The 18,937-nt window shown below is 39.9% G+C and overlaps 1 protein-coding gene and 1 long non-coding RNA gene across 8 annotated transcripts in view; one reads left to right on the forward strand and one right to left on the reverse strand.

Annotated features, from left to right (window-relative positions):
- The window catches only part of LOC119654570 (microtubule-associated protein futsch), a 358,399-nt gene that overhangs the window by 65,795 nt on the left and 273,667 nt on the right, over positions 1-18,937 (reverse strand). For all 6 annotated transcript variants that reach the window (XM_038060023.1, XM_038060024.1, XM_038060025.1 and 3 more), the window contains one exon: positions 2,231-2,403. In XM_038060023.1, coding sequence (XP_037915951.1) covers positions 2,231-2,403 — 173 coding nt within the window. The remainder of the gene's footprint in view (positions 1-2,230; positions 2,404-18,937) is intronic.
- LOC119654572 lies at positions 7,967-9,003 on the forward strand. 2 transcript variants are annotated; one of them, XR_005249828.1, is made up of 3 exons: positions 7,967-8,077; positions 8,278-8,548; positions 8,626-9,003. It is a non-coding gene; the product is annotated as an uncharacterized LOC119654572 (long non-coding RNA). The 2 variants fall into 2 exon arrangements; XR_005249829.1 differs by having other exon boundaries at positions 7,979-8,232; positions 8,299-8,548.

An 18,937-nucleotide genomic window follows, 5' to 3' on the forward strand; every position in this document is an offset into this window, starting at 1 on the left:
TTACTTGGAGAAGAAGGTGAACCAACAACCAAAGGCTCCAGAAATCAAAGAAATTTATTGTCTCGAAAGGACGACCACAATCTCCTGAATACCATCAGCTATTTGCAATGTACCGAAATCCCTTAGGGTTTTCCTAGATGTGTTCTCAATCTCTTAGAGCTTCCCTGGATGTCTTCAAAGTCTCGTAGAGTATGAACCATGAAGAAATGCCCTGTTCAAAATATGTGGTTCAGTAAATCTTCTTCTTCCACTGTATGCAAAAACAGTTTACCGTAGCTGTTGTGAAGCTCTCTGTAGGGAAATCTAATCCTTTTGGATGAATTTTGAGATACCTCTTGGGGCTCTCTTTATCAGTAACAAACTTACTAAACAGTCTCGTCATGACCCTGGCTAACTGTGGATTTTATGTCAGATCCTTGAGTGAACAAAGATTGCCTCATGTAAGGCAAGGTAGATATATGAAATGGTAGGAAAGGCTGGTAAATGAACTTAAGTAGACACTTCTGGTTACCTTCCCCAAAACTTATTAGAGAAATTGACATAAATTGACATTGGTGACTCTATTATTAAAAGTTCAAAGTTCAATGAGCAGGGCATACAATATACACACATATTTGTATTTTTTGGGGAAGTATAAAAACTTTAACGAAAGAAATGGCTTCGGTAAAGTCAGATTGTGTTGAGTGGCCATTGGGTTATCCCACGATTCTTTTATTTAGATGGTTTTCTGCCTGTGATGGTTGCAAGCTTTTGAGAATCTAAGAACTCCTCCTAAAGAGAGAGAGAGCGCGCGGACACTTCCATGCAGAAAAGCCTTCGCAAAAATCTTCGTCCGAGGTCTGTGCAGATGGATCAGCCCCATATGAATACAGGGCCGTCTGATCCTCCTCTTCATATTGGTTTTAAGTTGCTGGGTCCACTACTACAAATTATTCCTAATAATAGCATAAGGAGCAGTCTTCCGTCGAAGGTGAAAATTCCAAGGCTTGTCTTTTAGACCGGAGTAAGTTTGAATTTCTCCATTTGGCCGGGTGACTCTTTATGATTACGTAGGCAGATATATTTGGGAGGACAAAACATGTGCTAGTTGAACTAAGAAAAAAGTCAAGTAGCCCCTAAAAATAGCTGATGGAGGTTCTTGCATGCGAGTGTCCATGGCTATTTTTTACTTCTTGACAGGTATACCATTATCTCCATTGATTATAATTCTTCAAATCAGTAAAATTTTTAATGGATTTTATCATTCAGAGCCGATAGAAAATTTTATTGGTTTTTTGCTATGGATATATTGCCATACAAAGCATTCATTGGCAAATCTTGAAATGAGTAGTCCCGAGTATAGCGTAGTGTCTAAAATTTTGACAGTTTGGAAAATATTGGTTATTGTATTATACATGCATATCAATATGAAGGACTTCAGATTGCCTGGAAAACTTTTGTTATAGTTTCTAAACTATCTCAGTTCAGTGAAAAAAAGGAAGATTTTGAAAATTATGGAGAAAGTTTGAAGAGACATTACAGACACATTTGTATTGAAACTTATCAAAAATCAAAAAGATATTCATCAATTTTATTATGGCTCCATTCATCTTTACTTCATCTCTAATAAATTTATATCCCCAAGGATATATCGTAAAATCAAGAGAAAATTTTCAAACTACCCAGACACCACACAAATAAATGTCTGATTTCCTCGCACCAGATTATATCAGCCATAAAATATCTTTAGTTTATTTGGGAAAACCTCAGGAGTATCTAGAAATGTATGAAAGAAACGATATACTATATTTCTTGGCCAATATGTTTGATGACATATACTAAGTATTTTATCAGATCGAGGAGGCCTTATCATATTACACACTAGGGAGGAAAATAGCTAAGGAAGCCGCAAAATCGAATACAAAAGGACAAGAAAGCTCGTATACCAGTTTTTATGCAGCTTAGTGATGGGCCGTAAATTCCTCTATGCACTGAGAGAAAATGAAAAAGCCTGAATATATGTTTAGCTCGAAAGATATTATGCACATTTTAGAGATTTTTTACGATTCAACGTTTTGTATTAAGTTTATGGACTCCTGTATGACTTGGATCTCTGAGGGGTTGAAAAGTATGAAAAATAAAAGCAAAAATGAACTCCTTGTGAAGAAGTCCTTCATTTCCAGTTTGAATTGCTTTTGTTTGAATTGCGCACATAAAAATCGCACATTCTTACATTTGAAATTTATCTTACCTGTAAAATCCAGGATCCATTTCCGGAAAATGTATATCCAGCATGTATAATGTGACGATGTCTGGTAAAACTGCTTAGTAGATTTCTCATGCATTGTATCAACGTGTTATATTGTGGATGAATTAAGATTTCGGTTACTAGATTTTCACTGGCATATTGTATAAGACGTTCGCCTGGAAAGAACAGAGGGAAAATTTATTATAGTTTATTTTTATTGGGAAAGTTATACAAAAATTAATTCAATATAAAACTTCACTTCGTTTTGGAGTTTAAATTTTTGGGCCTTACGTAAGCATGTTCTGAAATTTCTAATTTTCCTTTTTGGGGAATACTTGTGAGAACAATGGAAATGTGCCATTATTGATGGAACTTATAAAGATGATCTTTGCAATTTTTCGATAAGGTAAAAGCATAGGCTAATTAGAGCGTAAACATACAAATAAGCCACTACTGTTCTGTAGTAGCCCTGAAATTTCAACTGTAATGCCACCAAAAGTGTTATTTATTGTATCTAATTTTTCATGATAGTATGATGTCGAATAGAAAGTATATGCCAACCGTCGCTTGTCTTCTGATTTTCCAAAGATATTAATAAGTATCTGTGAGTCCAACTTCACAGTATTTGGTGTTCATCCGAATCATTTTAAGTTAAGTTTTAAGCTAAGTTTCGAATATGACGTTAATATGCAGGATAACAAATTAGCATTAATTGACTTGGTAAAATGCTGAACGTTGTAGAGGACAGATCCGGGAATTTTGGTTCGTTTAGGCTGAGGTTTATTTCCATCAATAAGGAATAATCAATAATGTCTCCAAGTTTTATACCTTATCGCAATCCAGGGGTTCCAGTGTAGCTGCATCTAATCCTGGAACAGGTTTCCAATTACAGTTGACAACTTAACTGATCGAATGTTTTTCTGAGTTGCAGGACCAAAATACACCTCCTCTTGACAGAAACAGAATTTGAAAATTGGAAACTGAGACTGAGTCTCAACTGATGGGAGAAATGGGAAGCCTTGCTCGTGAAAACCTCCAGGTGTTTCTTACTTGGACTAAATTTATGCCTGTAAGCGTTCGCTGCAGCCTTTCTATTAGCCACAGCATTAACCTCGACCAATCAATGAGTTCCCAAGCGTTAGCTGCGAGATCTGTAACAAACGTGAGAGTAACCTCATACAGCACCTGTTTAAAATCCTCTGAGAGAAAATTCGAAGAATTCGTGAGACTTATCAGGGAACGAACAGGTTTAATCTGGAGATCGCACCGTTCTAGATCGATAAATCACAACTAATATGTTGGAAGTTGCTTTACCAAAATCACCCATTTGGATCTACGACAAACAAATGCGCTATAGCCGCCATAGTTTTCAAGTTCGCGCTGACATCCCAAACATCCGAAAACCAATATCGCCACCTGCACTGTGTCTGGATTATCTTGGTTACATACAATTATACAAAAATTTTAGCACCAATTTTTGGAACAAAAATTCTGTTCAAATAAGAGCACCTCCATGATTTTAAGCCATTGAATCTAATAGGCCATAAAAAGAGAATCACCATAAAGGGCGACAAACCACGGAGCGTGTCTACTGATGACAGCAGCGTCGAATAGAGTCAAATATTGCTCCGGTACCCTAATATTATGTCTGCTTTACGCGCCGACACTATTACGTGTCATGGTATCTCTCATCATATTGTAATACAGAGTCTCCCCGATGCAGCTTGTCCACTTTGGCGCTACATGGCCGAAAAAGATATTTTTATGTCCTTGAGGTAGTCTACTCAATACAGTAACCGCGAAATCTTGGGAACACGGGGACTATCGTTGAAAATTGCAGTTATGTCCCCTGATCGGTATTCTATTGCTTGTGTTGACCTCTTCAGTGACACCCTTCACGGCAAAATGATATGCATAAGATCTCGGCTTTGTCGAATTCTTAACCATGACTCCCAGTCTGTGTGACACGACGTAGACCTTAAAAAGACTTTTTGATGCGGTGTTTATCTTTCGATATAAAGACGATATTCTGTTGATAGTAACGAGCAACAACAGCAGTTACTGGAGAGATTTTTTTTTGTATTTCGTAACCCAGTGAAGCTCGTATTTGGTGGTGAAATCAAGTCCCTGAGTTACCTTATTTTGAGCATTGGCCTAGGACTTCCTACATCTATTGAGCTGAATGAAACCTCTGATAATCATCGATTTTTGAAGATTCCATGAGATCTTTAGTTTCTATTGTGGCTTCATCAAAAATGCAGCTCAATCTCAAGGATTATCTTATGGATTGGAGATTCCAAGAAAAACAACAAGCTCATAATATCTTGGATCTGATCGTCTTCAAAAATGCAAAAACAATTGGTAGTGTCAATAATACACTACACAGAAACAGGGTCCTTAGACAGGCAACCGCCGCCTTAGACAGAACTGTTGGAATAGTTGTAGAATATAGACATAGACAACGAAAGCTGCTAATTTTCTTTTTCTTTCACGAAGCAGCGCATGAACCAGAACTATTAGCGGTTCATACGGTCCTAAAATTTTCAAAATACTTCCTTAAGAGTTGTGATACGTACGGATTAGAAACCATTGATCTACACGTCCGTACAGAAGCCGGAATAAACGTCGTCCTCTAGTTGAGTCAATGAGATTAGATTTCGAAATTCGTAATGCAACTTGGCACTTATCTAGAGCCGAGAACTTAGTTCCAGAGGCGTTGTTTCTTTTAGAACAAATCAGAATGCCAACAGTTGTTACAGCACCCAGTACGGTTTTAGAACTCCAAAAAGTAATCATTAATTCATGGGAATACTATATTGTGATGTGTCAACTGGTGTTATCAGGCTTTTCGTCCCTAAATAATTTGCGATGTGTTTCACAATTTCTCTTATCCTAGCTAAAGGATAGTTGGCTACACCATGCAACGGAAATTCGTCTGGCCAGGGAATACGAAAGATGATTCTCGATTGACCATACTTTGTCTGACATGCCGGAGAAGCCAAATTCATCCCCGAGGGAAAGGTTCCACAATAGCTTGCTATTCCCGCTGACAGTTTCCATCGTTGCAGGGGTTCTGATATATTTTTACAATTCGTTTTTTAGGTTAATTCGTGAGGTCGTAATTCCAGGTTTAACTACCAACTGTATTATATGTTTCGGTGCACCACGGACAAACAGAAGAGATTAGGGACTGCAATTTGAAGCAGCATGGTTCAACGCTTTAACAAATGTAATGGGACCACCGGACCCAGCGGGATTCCCCCTGGCGTTGTGCACTACAAATAATGTTAATGAACAACAACAGCCTTGGACCGGTCTACGTCTTACAGTTCCTGTGGAATTCAGAACAGCATACAAAGAAGACTTAAACGTCACAGCAACCAAAGTGGCCTAGGGTATATCTCTTCGAGATCTTGGTGAATTCTCAAATTTTCATTGAAAGTTTTCAAAAATTGCAGCTTAACATGGCAACAACAAAATCGCTGTACATAAGGACTTATATCACTGCTTATATATATACTTGCGGGACGAAACTGTGCTTCCTTCATAGTCAGAAGCGGGGCGAAGACTACCCTCACCGAGCGATTGACAGGAGCCATGCCTCGCCAATCCATCGGTCTCCCCATTTCCCTCTGTGATATTACTACCGGTAACCCAGAGGAAGGTGGCTTTGCTCGTATCGCTCAGATGTTCAGCACATCTCGGCGCTGACTTGGCAGTCAGTCGGATGCCGTCATTGAGTACAATGACTCATATGAACAGCAGAGTCATTCATGACAGCCTTGTTCTATTCTGGATCATAAGTGAAGAAATATTAAATTTACTGATAGCACGACAGTCCGATTTCAATAAATAATTTGTACTGGGGGGAGATTATACAAAAAAAGAAATGGTAAAAGGAGGAGAAAACTGAGTAAGGTTCATATGAAATACAGGATCGACTCTTTGTCACATTTGCTACGTATAGCTATGACTTTCCCAATTTTCCTCATTTGGTAATTTAGAAAGCTGTTATCGGTTAAAAGCCCTATCAATATTCCCATGGTCCCTTAAAGGACAGTTAAGTCCTTGAGGGTTTAACGTGAGCACCTCTTTGGGCGACTTAATCTCACGGTCTTTTAAGACACAGATTGATTTTGTGACCACAATCAGAGCCCCACAGAGACAAGCAACAGCGGTACCAGTCTATACCAAGTGTATGGCTTAGCATTCATACTGGTGGATTCAAGACCTACCTAAATCTCTACCGAACTAAGGAGTACGGCACCCGTGTTGAAACGCAACGCCACGCCGAGGCTCGAAGGTCCCTTCTCCCTTGAGCATAACCACAACCCCCATGAAACTCCCACTAGGGGGCCAACCGGAAACAACCGAGCTGTACTCACATATAACGGGAGTTCACCCGAAGTATGAGAGTCCAGGGGCTATCCCGGTTCCCATGGTACCAATATACCAAATTGCCACTTCACTTCTGATCGCCCTGATTAGGCCTTTGGAGTATTCGCCTACTGCATCACGGCCGGCAAGCCAAAGTGAGTACAGCGTCTGCTGATGCCACCACTATACAGCTCTCCTGCTGTTATCAGAATTCAGCATCGGCCACCATGTTATGTATACATACCGAAAAATATGCTTTATTATCAATGCTTACCTCTAGTGAAACCATTGTGGTGAAAATCCTCTGGTCTTGCCTACCGCAGTCTTACAGCACCAGAGCAATCTGCAGGATTGTGGATTTTGTTCCTGGATATGGTGTTTCTATGTTTGTTTGTAATCGAGATAAACTCTTAAATACTTTGATATACTGTTTGTGGAATCTGGAATTCCACCCCTGATAAGGTGCATAGCTGCTCAACTTAATGCTCTTAGTCGACATACCTAGTCCAGCCTTCTTTACATCCTTGGTGAATCCATTATGGCGGCATCAACTGTGGATTATTTGCAAAGTCGCATTCGAGGAGTCATATTACTGTGTGCGTAAACTTGCGGATAATTAATAAAGCTTGATCCTCTGTAACTCACTAAAAGAAGCCAAAATAGAGGGAAGAGGCAGAGAACCCACCACACCCCTTTTTCTATATGAGCAGTCTTTAAGAAATCTTGCCTCAATAGCCCAGTCCGACCAGGCTAAGTTACGCATGGGGCTTGGTTATGCCTAGGCTATCGACATGCGATTCCGCAACGTAGTACGTATTCGAGAATATTCCCGTTGCAACTTCACAGACCATCTTTGATCTCCACTTTACCCTAGTTGGAAAACCAACCGCGAAATTCCATTTTGAAGCTTGGTTTGCATGAAAATGCTCAGAGTTCCTGTGGTATTTCGTCTAGGGTGTTATTACGGCTGCGAGACTTTGCTTGCCCGTATCCAGAGATATTAAGGTTCAAAGCGTAGCAGTCTGCCGAGCTCCGATAGTACCTGTAGATGTAGTTCTTTGGATCATATTAGGGTTGGTCCTATTATATATACTACTCAGTGCTAGCCACTACACAACAGGAACGTCTGCTAGGATGGGATGGATCACGGCTGTGTACATCTAAAGAAACATCCTCGCCCCCTTGCAGGCATAGAAGGCTATTCAGGCCTTCTTAGCCCTTAGTTCTATGTTTAGTCTCCAATTTGACATAGGATCCAAGATCACAATAAATCATTTACATTGGAGGAAAGTGTCAATCTTTATTCATTGAGCCGTGCGAGGTGAAATTTAGGCATCCTTGGGATTTTTCCTGGCAAGTTGTCAAAAAGCGTTATTTCGTTTGCTGTAAAATTTTATATCTATAATGTAAATCCCACGTACAAAGTAAATGGAAAATCTTGTTTAAATATATCCTTTTTTGCGATTTTTCATGGTAATTTTCGAGGCAGATCCCGTGTTAATTATGATTTCGCATCAATCTAATGGGCAGGAGTAGATAGAGATTCTGGAAAGCCATTTTACTTTGCCTGAACCAACAGAAAATTTTCATTAACCTTGCCTGGAATCTCTTATGAATATTTACTAAAAGTCAGATTTTCTTTCATTTCATTAACATTAAATTCATGATTTCAGCCCGATTAAAACTAATTGCAGGAGTCAGAACATTGAAACATTTCCCAGTACAAATTAAAGCCTTTAGGGGATGAAATACTAACAAACTGAATGTTTAATTGCCTTAAGGCAAACAACGAAACGTTATAATAATACCCTGAGATACATTCTAGCGAATGTGCGTTTATCGTACACTTTGGATTTCAAGTTGCTCCTGGGAATTGTTTGCCAACGAAACATAACCGTTCCAGGCTATACAGGATCCTTTGAAATGGCCGACAATACATTTAAAGTTAAGTTTTGTCTTTTATACGCATTAACACCATTGAATGTGAAGATAATCATCTTTTATTCTATTTCATGATAAAGAACGATAAGTTTGGGCTTTCGGGATGAATTTCGGGATTAAGATGTCAGAAAAGCAAATATGAAAATGAATCATAAAGGGCTCTGAAATGCCAGCTTTGAGTCTTGCTCTGCTTCGTTGACTTAGCGAATACTTCTTGTGCAATGGATTTTTCTGATGGGATTATAGTAAATGGAACGCGTCCTTGTATCATATGTTATCTTACAGATTCCCGAAAAGAAATCTTTCTCAGAAATCGTTCATTCTTGCTACATCAGTATATCAATTTCAACTCCCCCAGGAACAACTTTCAAGAGAAGTCCTCTAAATGAAACCTAATTCAAAGTGAAGTTGAAATTATCCAAGACGTTATATCTTGTTCGTATCTGCTTCACATGAAGTACGAGTCACGACCAACTTCAAAGACCTCCAAACTAGCTACTAGTTGAAGTAATATAAAGTATCCAAGTTTTCTTTTGGATTTCTCCAAGTTTAAGTTTTCAATTTGGTATTTCATTAGAAGCAACTAGAAATGTTGCACTGATAGTGGTTTCAATGGAATTCATGGAATTCAGACGTAGAATTTCGAAGTAGACGTCCTGTTGTGAAAATAGAGATAAATAAATTTTGGTACTCAGGGAAGGAAAGAAACTTCCTGGGATAATCTTTGATTTCGAGTTTTTCGTCCTGAAAACAATGACCTACTTATTGACTTATTGGTTTGCGTGGTGTTCAAAGCATGTATACTGACTAAGATACAAATAAAGGTTTTACAAGAATTCTCCCCAAATTAAAGATGCATTTTGCAGATGTAGTCTGATTATCTTCACCCAGTTATTTAGGTGAAATGAATTATTGGTGTATTTGTCAAACTTACGGGTTTGAACATACCAGGTTGTTCGATAAGAAAAGATTTTGCTACTAGCCAAATTTTTTTTTTGTGATGTTGGTTCACTCTTTTTTGTTTTCTTCTTCTTAATTTCAATCTGTCAATTCATTCTTTGTTTATAAGCCAATTAGTTTCGACGTGTCATAGTATTTTTTTACAATGGAAAAAATCAAGTATGGTTCAGTGATTGAATTTTTATTTTTAGAAGGTTTAAAAGCAAGGAAATTTATGAACGAATGTTGAAAGTGTATAAGGATTCTTCGCCATCAATTAGTACAATAGAAAGATGGGTTACTGAATTTAAACGTGGTCAACAAGCCGTGAAGATGATCCACGTCAAGGACGTCAAAAAAAAGCAACAACATCAGAAACCGTAGAAAAAATACAGCATATCGTATTGGAAAATTGTCGAGTGACTGAAAGACATTTAGTAGAGGCGCTAGGCATTGGGTAGTGTAAGCAATATTTTGACTGAAGTATTGGGTGTCAAAAAACTGTTTGCAAAATAGGTGCTACATTCGCTAACGGTGGAACAAAAAACATTTGAATGCGACTTTCTCAGCAACATTCAGAGCATTTTTGAAAGGATCAAGTGAATTTTGTGCGTCGATTCATCATTATAAATGAGACCATGATCTTGAATCAAAACAAGAGGTTAAAGAGTGGTGTGAATCAAGTTCTGCGACTCCGAAACGAACTCGTGTCAAAAAATCGGCCAAGAAAGTGCTAGCATCAGCTTTTTGTGATGCGAATGAAATTTTGTTCGTGGATTACTTGCAAACTGGTAAAACAATAAATTCTGTATATTATTGCAACCCTCCAACTAGTTGAAGAAAAAAATTCGTGAAAGAAGACCCGATTTGAGAAAAACAATCTTTTCCATCAGGACAATGCATGAATAAAAACGAGAAGTGGGCTTTTCCTTTGGGACAATATGCAACGGTTTTTCAAGCCGAAGTTTATGCGATCCTAAGGGCGGCAAACTGGGTGATTGACGAGCGGTTGAAGGGCACGCGCATGGCAATCTGCAGTGACAGCTAAGCTGCATTGAGGGCATTGAGCAGTCCTTTGATCACCTCGTAAATCGATCAGGAATGCAGAAACCGTTTGAACTCTATGTCTAGATTCAATACGGTGGAGTTACTCTGGGTACCTGGTCACTGTCGCGTAGAGGGAGATGAAATCTCGGACGCTTTAGCGAAAGAGGGGTCAATCTCCCCTATGCCGGGACCGGAGCCAGCAATTGGAGTATCAGTAGCATTGGCTAAGTCTGTTTTCAAAAACTGGGAAAAAGCTTCCCATAATGACAGGTGGCAGAGCCTAAATGCTGCTCGACACACCAAACTTTTCCTGCCAGAACCGAACATGCATACCGCAAAGTTTATTCTGTCGAAAAGTAGGACTTACAGGTGTATTGTGGGCATTCTGACAGGCCATAATTCACTAGCTGGGCATATGTTCGGAATAGGAATTACTCAAGATGATAAGTGTCCCTCCTGTAATGAGCAAGCGGAATCGACGGAACATTTCCTATGTGAATGCACCGCCTATGGGCGCATCAGGCATCAAATCTTTGGTGCCGATGTTCTCCAATTGCGCATTTTGCGGCCCCTCTAGATTCTCACTTCAGGGATGGAATTCGAAAATTGAGATCTCGTTGGAACAAGTATATTGATGTTCACGAAGACTACACTGAATAATAAAGTGTATTTTAAACCATAAAATTGTATTTTTCTTATCGAACCGGAAAACTTATTGAACAACCTAGTAAGCTGATTATGTTTGAAAACATGCCGATGGAGCTAGGTTAGCTCAACATTCTTCAAGCTAGGTAGGGTTTTATTTTAAATTTTTACTGTAATTATTGAGTATATTAGGGTGGTTTACTTACGACCCTAACTGCTATTTCTCTGGCAAAACATATTGGCACACTTAAGGGCCGCTCTATAGACATTATTCTGAAAATATATTGCCCGTGAGCTCTGACACCACTACACTACGCTGAAACTTTTTGATACTTGCGTTAAAAAGAGGAGGAGTAGTCTTGAAGACCTGAATTATTCAGAATTTTCTGGGTATTCCCGGAAATTAGAGGATATTATAAGAGCATATGAGCGATTAGCACTAGCAGTTCCAGCTGGTTGAGTTACACTGCTTTCGTGTAACTTAACCTTTGCAGCGGGACCAGTTCGTCCGGTTCTCCACTTTTATTTTGAAGAGTGGAGTTAAGATACTCTCAAATCTCATCTTATTTCTAGCATACCAGGCGATCTTTATTTCGGTCGGTTAATACAAATCAACCTCATTCATTGCAAGGCAGCTCAAGACTTGCTTTCACAAACCATTCGAAAGTCGAATATGGACGTGGCGGTAATATGTGAAACATATCGAAATTACGTTGATGTTACGTGGATGAAAGAATCATCGGGAAGCACGGCGATATTGCCATGAGGACGGCAAGTCATCCAAGAGGATAAGGGCAAAAGTCAACGGCGTTTATATCTACAGCTGTTATGCTCCTTCACGTGTAACATTAGCACAAGCTAGACAGAGAAGCTAGACAGCTTGGTGTTGGATGCTAGGCACCACAGCTTCAAATTCATTGCCGGTGATTTCAACGCGTAGGCCTTAGACTGGGGAAGTGAAGTAATAGACACCAGGGGTCAAATCTTGCATGAAACCTTCGCGAAGGTGGACATCGTACTAGCCAAAGTTGCAATGAGTACTCACCTTCCGAGGCAGAGGGCTAGGCTCAATCATCGATCCTACCTCAGTTCCTCGTTGCCGGGAGGGATGGTTTGGCGGATGAGTGAACACTACACCCACAGTGACCACAAGGCCATCTTTACCGACATCAAGAACAGAAGGAGCGACAGTCGAGTGAGCAACGGAAGTAGAAAAAACCAGGAAAGCTGGATGGAAGAGACATTCCTGGCGGCTTTAGAAGTGAGTCAGTTATGTCAATGGGTAATTCACGACAGTAGGAAACTAAACTACTGGTGGAACCAGGAAATCACGCTATTGAGGGCATCGTCTCTGCGAGCGAGGAGGCTTTGTCAAAGGACCAGAAGCAAGCCAGAACATCGGCAGTCGGAGAAAGAATACCGCGATCTTCTAAGTAGCCTTAGGAAGGCTATTCGGGAAAGTAAGCGGAATTACCACAACAGATGTGCCTTCAGGCAAATATGAACCCGTGCGGCGTTGCTTAAAAGGTTGTAATGAACAAGATTAGTGGACAAAAAACACCCCAAGGGACGTGTCCGCGACTCTTGTGCAAAATAATGGCAATTTATATACCGCAATAGGAAGAAAGTGTATCTCAACCAACGGTTGAACACGACGAAATTTAGCCAGCCCTGGTTACTTAGCTTAGATAATCGAGAGTTACCTTTCGAAGGGACTTCTTTGGTGCGAGACGGACGACGGTTGAACGGAATATGTTGTGACAATAGATGACCCCAAGGCTCCGTACTGGGGGCCTGCTATGAAATATAATGTATGACGGGGTGCTCGACCTTCGCGTGCGAAAGGAGACAACATTGATTGGTTTTGCAGACGACCTGGCAGTGGTAGTAGCTGCGAAACACCACCAGGACGTAGAACTGTATGCAAGTGAAGCTATTCATGCTTTCAAAGCATGGCTTCAAATGGTGAAATTGGACCTGGCGGGAGATAAGACGGAGGCGGTCCTTATTACCAATCGCAGGAAAAACAAAACGGTCAAAATCCGCGTTGGTAATCACGAGGTCGTTTCAAACTCAATCATTAGATACCTGGGGGTAATAATCGATGCCAAGTTGAGCTTCAAGGGGCACCTGGACTATGCTTGCGAATAGGTAGCAGTTCATCTCTAGCAAAGAGGATGCCAAATATTGGAGGGTCAAAATCTAGTCACCGATTGCTTATCGTAGGGGTGGTGAAATCCATTCTGCTATACGTGGTTCCTGTCTGGACGTGCGTACTGGCTAATAAAGCGAACCAGGCAAGGGTAAGTTCGGCATAGCGACCAATCGCGCTAAGGGTTTAGGGGATCCAAATTATTACTTGTCGATGCTGATAGTGTCTGATGTCAGAATTATAAGTTGTTTACCAATAATCTTTCACAATCATTAATAGTGGAGAGACTTCTTAACTATCCGTAACTCAAACTAAATGACACATTCTAAAGCGCAAGGGCATATTACTTTTATATTTTTTAGCAATATCCAAACAGTGAGTGATTTGGGGGTTGATTTTTCAAACTTTTCGTCTATTTAGTAACTTCCTTTTAATACAGACAATGTAAATCCGAATGCGTAAAACCAAAATATATATACTAATTCCAGTGGATGTCGATATCCTGTGGGATTTTATTTAATCTGCCCAAATGCCATTACCCATATAATTGCACCGATATCGAATTACTATGCGATCTGCGTAGATATCCATGCTTCTAGCTGAGGATGGACTGCCAAAATAATTAGTTTTTTTTATTGATATTGAGATACTAAGTTAGGTAAGTAAGGCCATACAACCAGAAATAGGTTGGATGCTCACTAATTTCTTTCTTAGATTCGCATTTACCTTCCATAATTGTTTTTATTCATTCATTATACTTATTTCCTTAACGCCATTTTAGCTCTTCTGCCTTGCACTTAGATAACGTTTTGGTAGCACCATTTCTTTTATATCTATGTATAATATGTTTGAAATTGTCTCCATGTTGACAAAGCAAACAAAATCTATTCTTATATATTGAGGAAAAATCAAAAAGGACTTGCACGGCAGCTAATGGAATCGTGCGAAGCTATTTGTAGGAAAATTTCAAAACAATATAAAAACGGACAGGAAAAAGGATCAAATAACGATGCCTTCAAGTCTAGAATACACATATATATATAATGTTCGTTTCTTTCCTGTTTTTACATATATATTGGAGGAAAACATCTTTATTATCTATCCTACAGACAAATAAATGCACGCTAAGCTAAATATATCTAGCAAAGTAAAGACAGGACGAACAAAGGACAAACGACGAACAAACCTCCTCAGCTAAGAGCTTTCTCGATTCGCTTTTCGTATTTTAATGATCCACTTAGACCTTATGCTGCAAACACGTTTCTACAGCTATAATATCCATGCAACGTCCCTAAAAATATACACATTTTATGTGTATATACATACCTAGGACATGTGTGCATGTTTGCAGAGGATGCGTATAAAATTTCGTTTAGTAATTGAAGAAAGATGTCAGCATCTTTCTTGACATTTTTCTGCCAGATTTGTTTGTAGAAAGATTTTATTGTTAAACGGAAGGAGGAAAAGATACATACGTATGTTTGTATGTACTATATCAGTGTGGGGTTGTATGAAGAATACAAGGAATTTCAATTATTAATGAAATTTAGGGATAAACGTTAATTGGATGAAATTGGAGATTGACTGAGATCTGTATGTTGATTTAAATAACCATTCGATAATAATTTGTGAGCGAAGTATCTGAATATCAATGACTGCAATTTGATGTTTTTTCCGGGAAGTTGAATTTATTCCAAAAGTGAAACAATTAGAGTGAAATTAGAAACCAGGTTTTGTGGTTTGTGTACGTAGCTGAAAATTAAATTGTGTAATATAGTTCAGCACAAAATTACTTTATGAGTTTGCTCTATAGAGTTTTGCATAAGGAACAGTGCATATGCATTAGTATTGACCTTGACGATGGAAAACGAGGATTTTATATTTAGCAAACTTACAAAAGTACTCAATGAAAATAGAAAAGAATATGAATTCTAAAAAGTAGTAGTTCCATGTATTATTTTTTACATCTATATCTGAATCGTTTTTTGGGTAGAGGAAGAAAGGAAAATAAAATATTCCCATTTGGTCCCCTATCTAAGTACTGGCCTCTCCGAACGACGCTGAACTTGTCGGCTTTTATTGCAGCTACCTTTCAAATTCAGGTAATTTAAGGTTTTTAATCTCTATACTATATAATCTTTTGTTATGTGCGAAAGCAATTGTCAATTCATAGATTTGATCAATCTATCACTGACATCAACAATTTATTAATAATTAGAGTAGGCCCCCCGGCATATATTTCTGGGTAACTTTTGTATGGATAGCAGCTGATAGAGATAAATATGAATACTTGGGGTTTGATATTTTCTTTACTTTGTGAATATAAGAGGCTCGTTAGGTGTTCGAAACGAGATTCCTTTAGAGTGTAGTGTGAGGAACTGGAAGGCGAAAGAGAGATCTCAAGGCTGTGCAGAGTCTTCAAAAAGGATGAGTCGGCCAAGTTGGATTCTCTTAGAAAACCCGACGGTACTTTCACAAGCTCCAGACTGGATTCAGTACAGACCTTCCTGGAACAGAAGAGAGAAGTGGCAGGGGGAGAGTTGACGGTTCTTGCAACCCCTTCAACGCGCAAGCGCTGCAAGGGGAACTGCAACACTGGCGAAAGCGGTTGTTACCCATGAAAAGGTGAGAGCTGCCATACTGTCTTTTGAACATTTCAAAGCACCTGGCATGGATGGCATCTATCTGCCAATGCTAAAGGAGGGTTTAGCGTTTAGAGCGATCTCTAAGAAATATTTTTCGAGGATGTCTTGCTCTGGGTTACGTGCCTTACTGTTGGCAACAGGTTAAGGTAGTCTTCATACCGAAACCTGGGAAAGATGACTATTCTAATCCAAAGAGCCGCAGACAGATCAGCTTGACTCCATTCTTGCTGAAAAGTTTGGAGAGACTGGTGGTGCGTGACATTCGTGGAAACACACTTAGGTCACACCCACTTAGTGAGAATCAACATGCTTACCAACGTGAAAAGTCCTGTGAGTCTGCTCTTCATTCTTTGGTCACAAAGATAGAGGATGCAACTTTGAATGATGAGTACGCGATGGGGGTGTTCGTGGACATTGAAGAGGTTTTTGATTATGCGCCTTTTCAAAAACTTTGTGATGCCGCCAGAGATCATAGTGTTGATGATGCTTTAATTAAGTGGATCCATGCTATATTAACACAGAGATTGCTGTGCGCTGAGGTGGTAGGGCTACGCCCGAGGAGGTGTGCCTTCACCACTTCTGTGGAGTAACCTGATCGACTCACTACTATGCGAACTGCAAAATTTGCTAATACACGCTCAAGTTATGCTGATGACGTGGCTGTGCTTGCTGTGTGTAGGAATATACAACGTGCCGTTGATTTGATAGACAGCCGGTGCCTTAGACATGGTCTGTCAGTTAATCCAAATAAAACCACTATGGTTTTATTCACAAAAAGGAGAAAACTGGATGGACTTTGCCTCCTTGAGATGAGGGGTACAACCCCTCAACTATCCGAAGAAGTGAAATATCTGGGAGTCACTCTAGATAAAAAACTTCTTTGGAACCAACATGTCGAGGTAAAGATGAAACGAGCTCTCACAGCTTATGGGCTGTGCAGACGGACCTATGTCGAGGCAGGCCTCATGTGGTAATGTGGATATACGTTGTCATCATTAGGCCGATGTTCGCATATGCATCCGTAGTGTGATGGGTTACGGTGAGACAAACTGGTGCCATCAGCACGATATCCGGCGCAGCTCTGAATGCACTACTCAATTTCCAGCCCCTGGATATATTTATTCAAAGCACAGAAATGAGAGCAGCTCATAGACTAATTCGATTAGATCTATGGGGAAACAACGGTGTGGCGGGGTACAGAGTATCGGAAGAGCTGCTGGGAGGACTGAATCCAGTTCTTACAATGCCTTCCGATTCTCGTGTCCCCATACATCTGTTTGGTAGAAGATATGAAGTTACCCTGAACCGTAGAGAGGACTGCGAAGACCCAGAGGAATGCGTGGCGGGATATACGGAAGTCTTCTACACCGATGGCTCAAAAACAGAAGAGGGTTCTGGAGCCGGAGTCTACCTCTCGAATAAAAACGAGAAGTGGGCTTTCCTTTGGGACAATATGCAACGGTTTTTCAAGCCGAAGTTTATGCGATCCTAAGGGTGGCAAACTGGGTGATTGATGAGCGGTTCAAGGGCAGACGCATCACAATCTGCAGTCACAGCCAAGCTGCATCAAAAATCGTTCAGGAATACAGAAACCGTTCGAACTCTATCTCTAGATTCAATACGGTGGAACTACTCTGGGTACGAGGTCACTGTGGCGTAGAGGGAAATGAAATCACGGATGCTTTAGCAAAATAGGGGTCAGTCTCCCCTATGCCGAGACCGGAGCCAGCAATTGGAGTATCAGTAGCATTGGCTAAGTCTGTTTTCAAAAACTGGGAAGAAGCTTCCCATAATGACAGGTGGCAGAGCCTAAATGCTCGACACACCAAACTTTTCCTGCCAGAACCGAACATATGTACCGCAAAGTTTATCCTGTCAAAAAGCAGGAGGACTTGCAGGAATTTTGTGGGCATTCTGACAGGCCATAATTCCCATTAGCTGGGCATATGTTCAGAATAGGAATTTCTCAAGATGATACGTGTCCCTCCTGTAATGAGAAAGCGGAATCCACGGAAAATTTCCTATGTGAATGCCCCGCCTATGGACGCATCAGGCATCAGATTTTTGGTGCCGATGTTCTTTAATTGCGTCGGGTAGCGTCACATCCACAAAAGGAAATCCTGGGATACGATAACGAATCCGGAATATTCCGTTAGACGGGGGTGGCGAGTACAATGGGTCAACACGGCCTGAGTGCTCAGAAGCTGTAGCTTCTCCCCCACAATACACGCATACATATATGTATTTACGTTGAAAATAATGAGAAGGGGCATATTAGTAAGGGTTTGGTCGTCGAATAATCGATGAAGATTAGCATATCAACTATGGAAGCTATTATTTTCTCATTAAATTGTGTCACATTACAACTTTGAATAGCTTTTGAGTGTCCACGTGGATTACCTTCTACTGATATCTTTTCACTATTCAGGTGTCACGTTTGATTCATATAAATCTTATTAATCCCTAATTTTGAACCATCAACTTTTCTCCTAGCCCCAACTCAATTTTAACAATTTCGCAACAGAGATTGAACGTTTAATTTGTACTTCGGTAATCTGTTTGGTCGTTCTTTATTCTCACTTCATGAATATTCCCTTTTGCTATGAAATATCTACTCAAAACTTTCCATGTTTGCTTTCCCGAGTACCCTTTCAAAGTGAAAAATAACGTTTCCATCAGCTAAGCCACTTTGGTTTTTGCAGGTCCCCCTTTTTTAGTTTAAGTTTCATACTGACAAGAAAGTACTTATTCGTCCATTTGCACTCAATTTGTTAACGTGAAGAGTTTCGAAAGTTGGCCAGTAAAGTGACTATCAGGGACGCGCTTTGGAGTTTTCAATCTAAAGGTTCATAGGCTGGTGAGTGTTTACATATTTTGTAATTTTTTATCGAGAGTCTCATGTGTGAAGTACGTTTTTTTCCCACTTTGAGTTTGATGGAAGGGAAGGATATTTCAAAAAGTACT

This window comes from Hermetia illucens, chromosome 4 (genome assembly GCF_905115235.1).
Source record: "Hermetia illucens chromosome 4, iHerIll2.2.curated.20191125, whole genome shotgun sequence".
Lineage (NCBI taxonomy): Eukaryota > Metazoa > Arthropoda > Insecta > Diptera > Stratiomyidae > Hermetia > Hermetia illucens.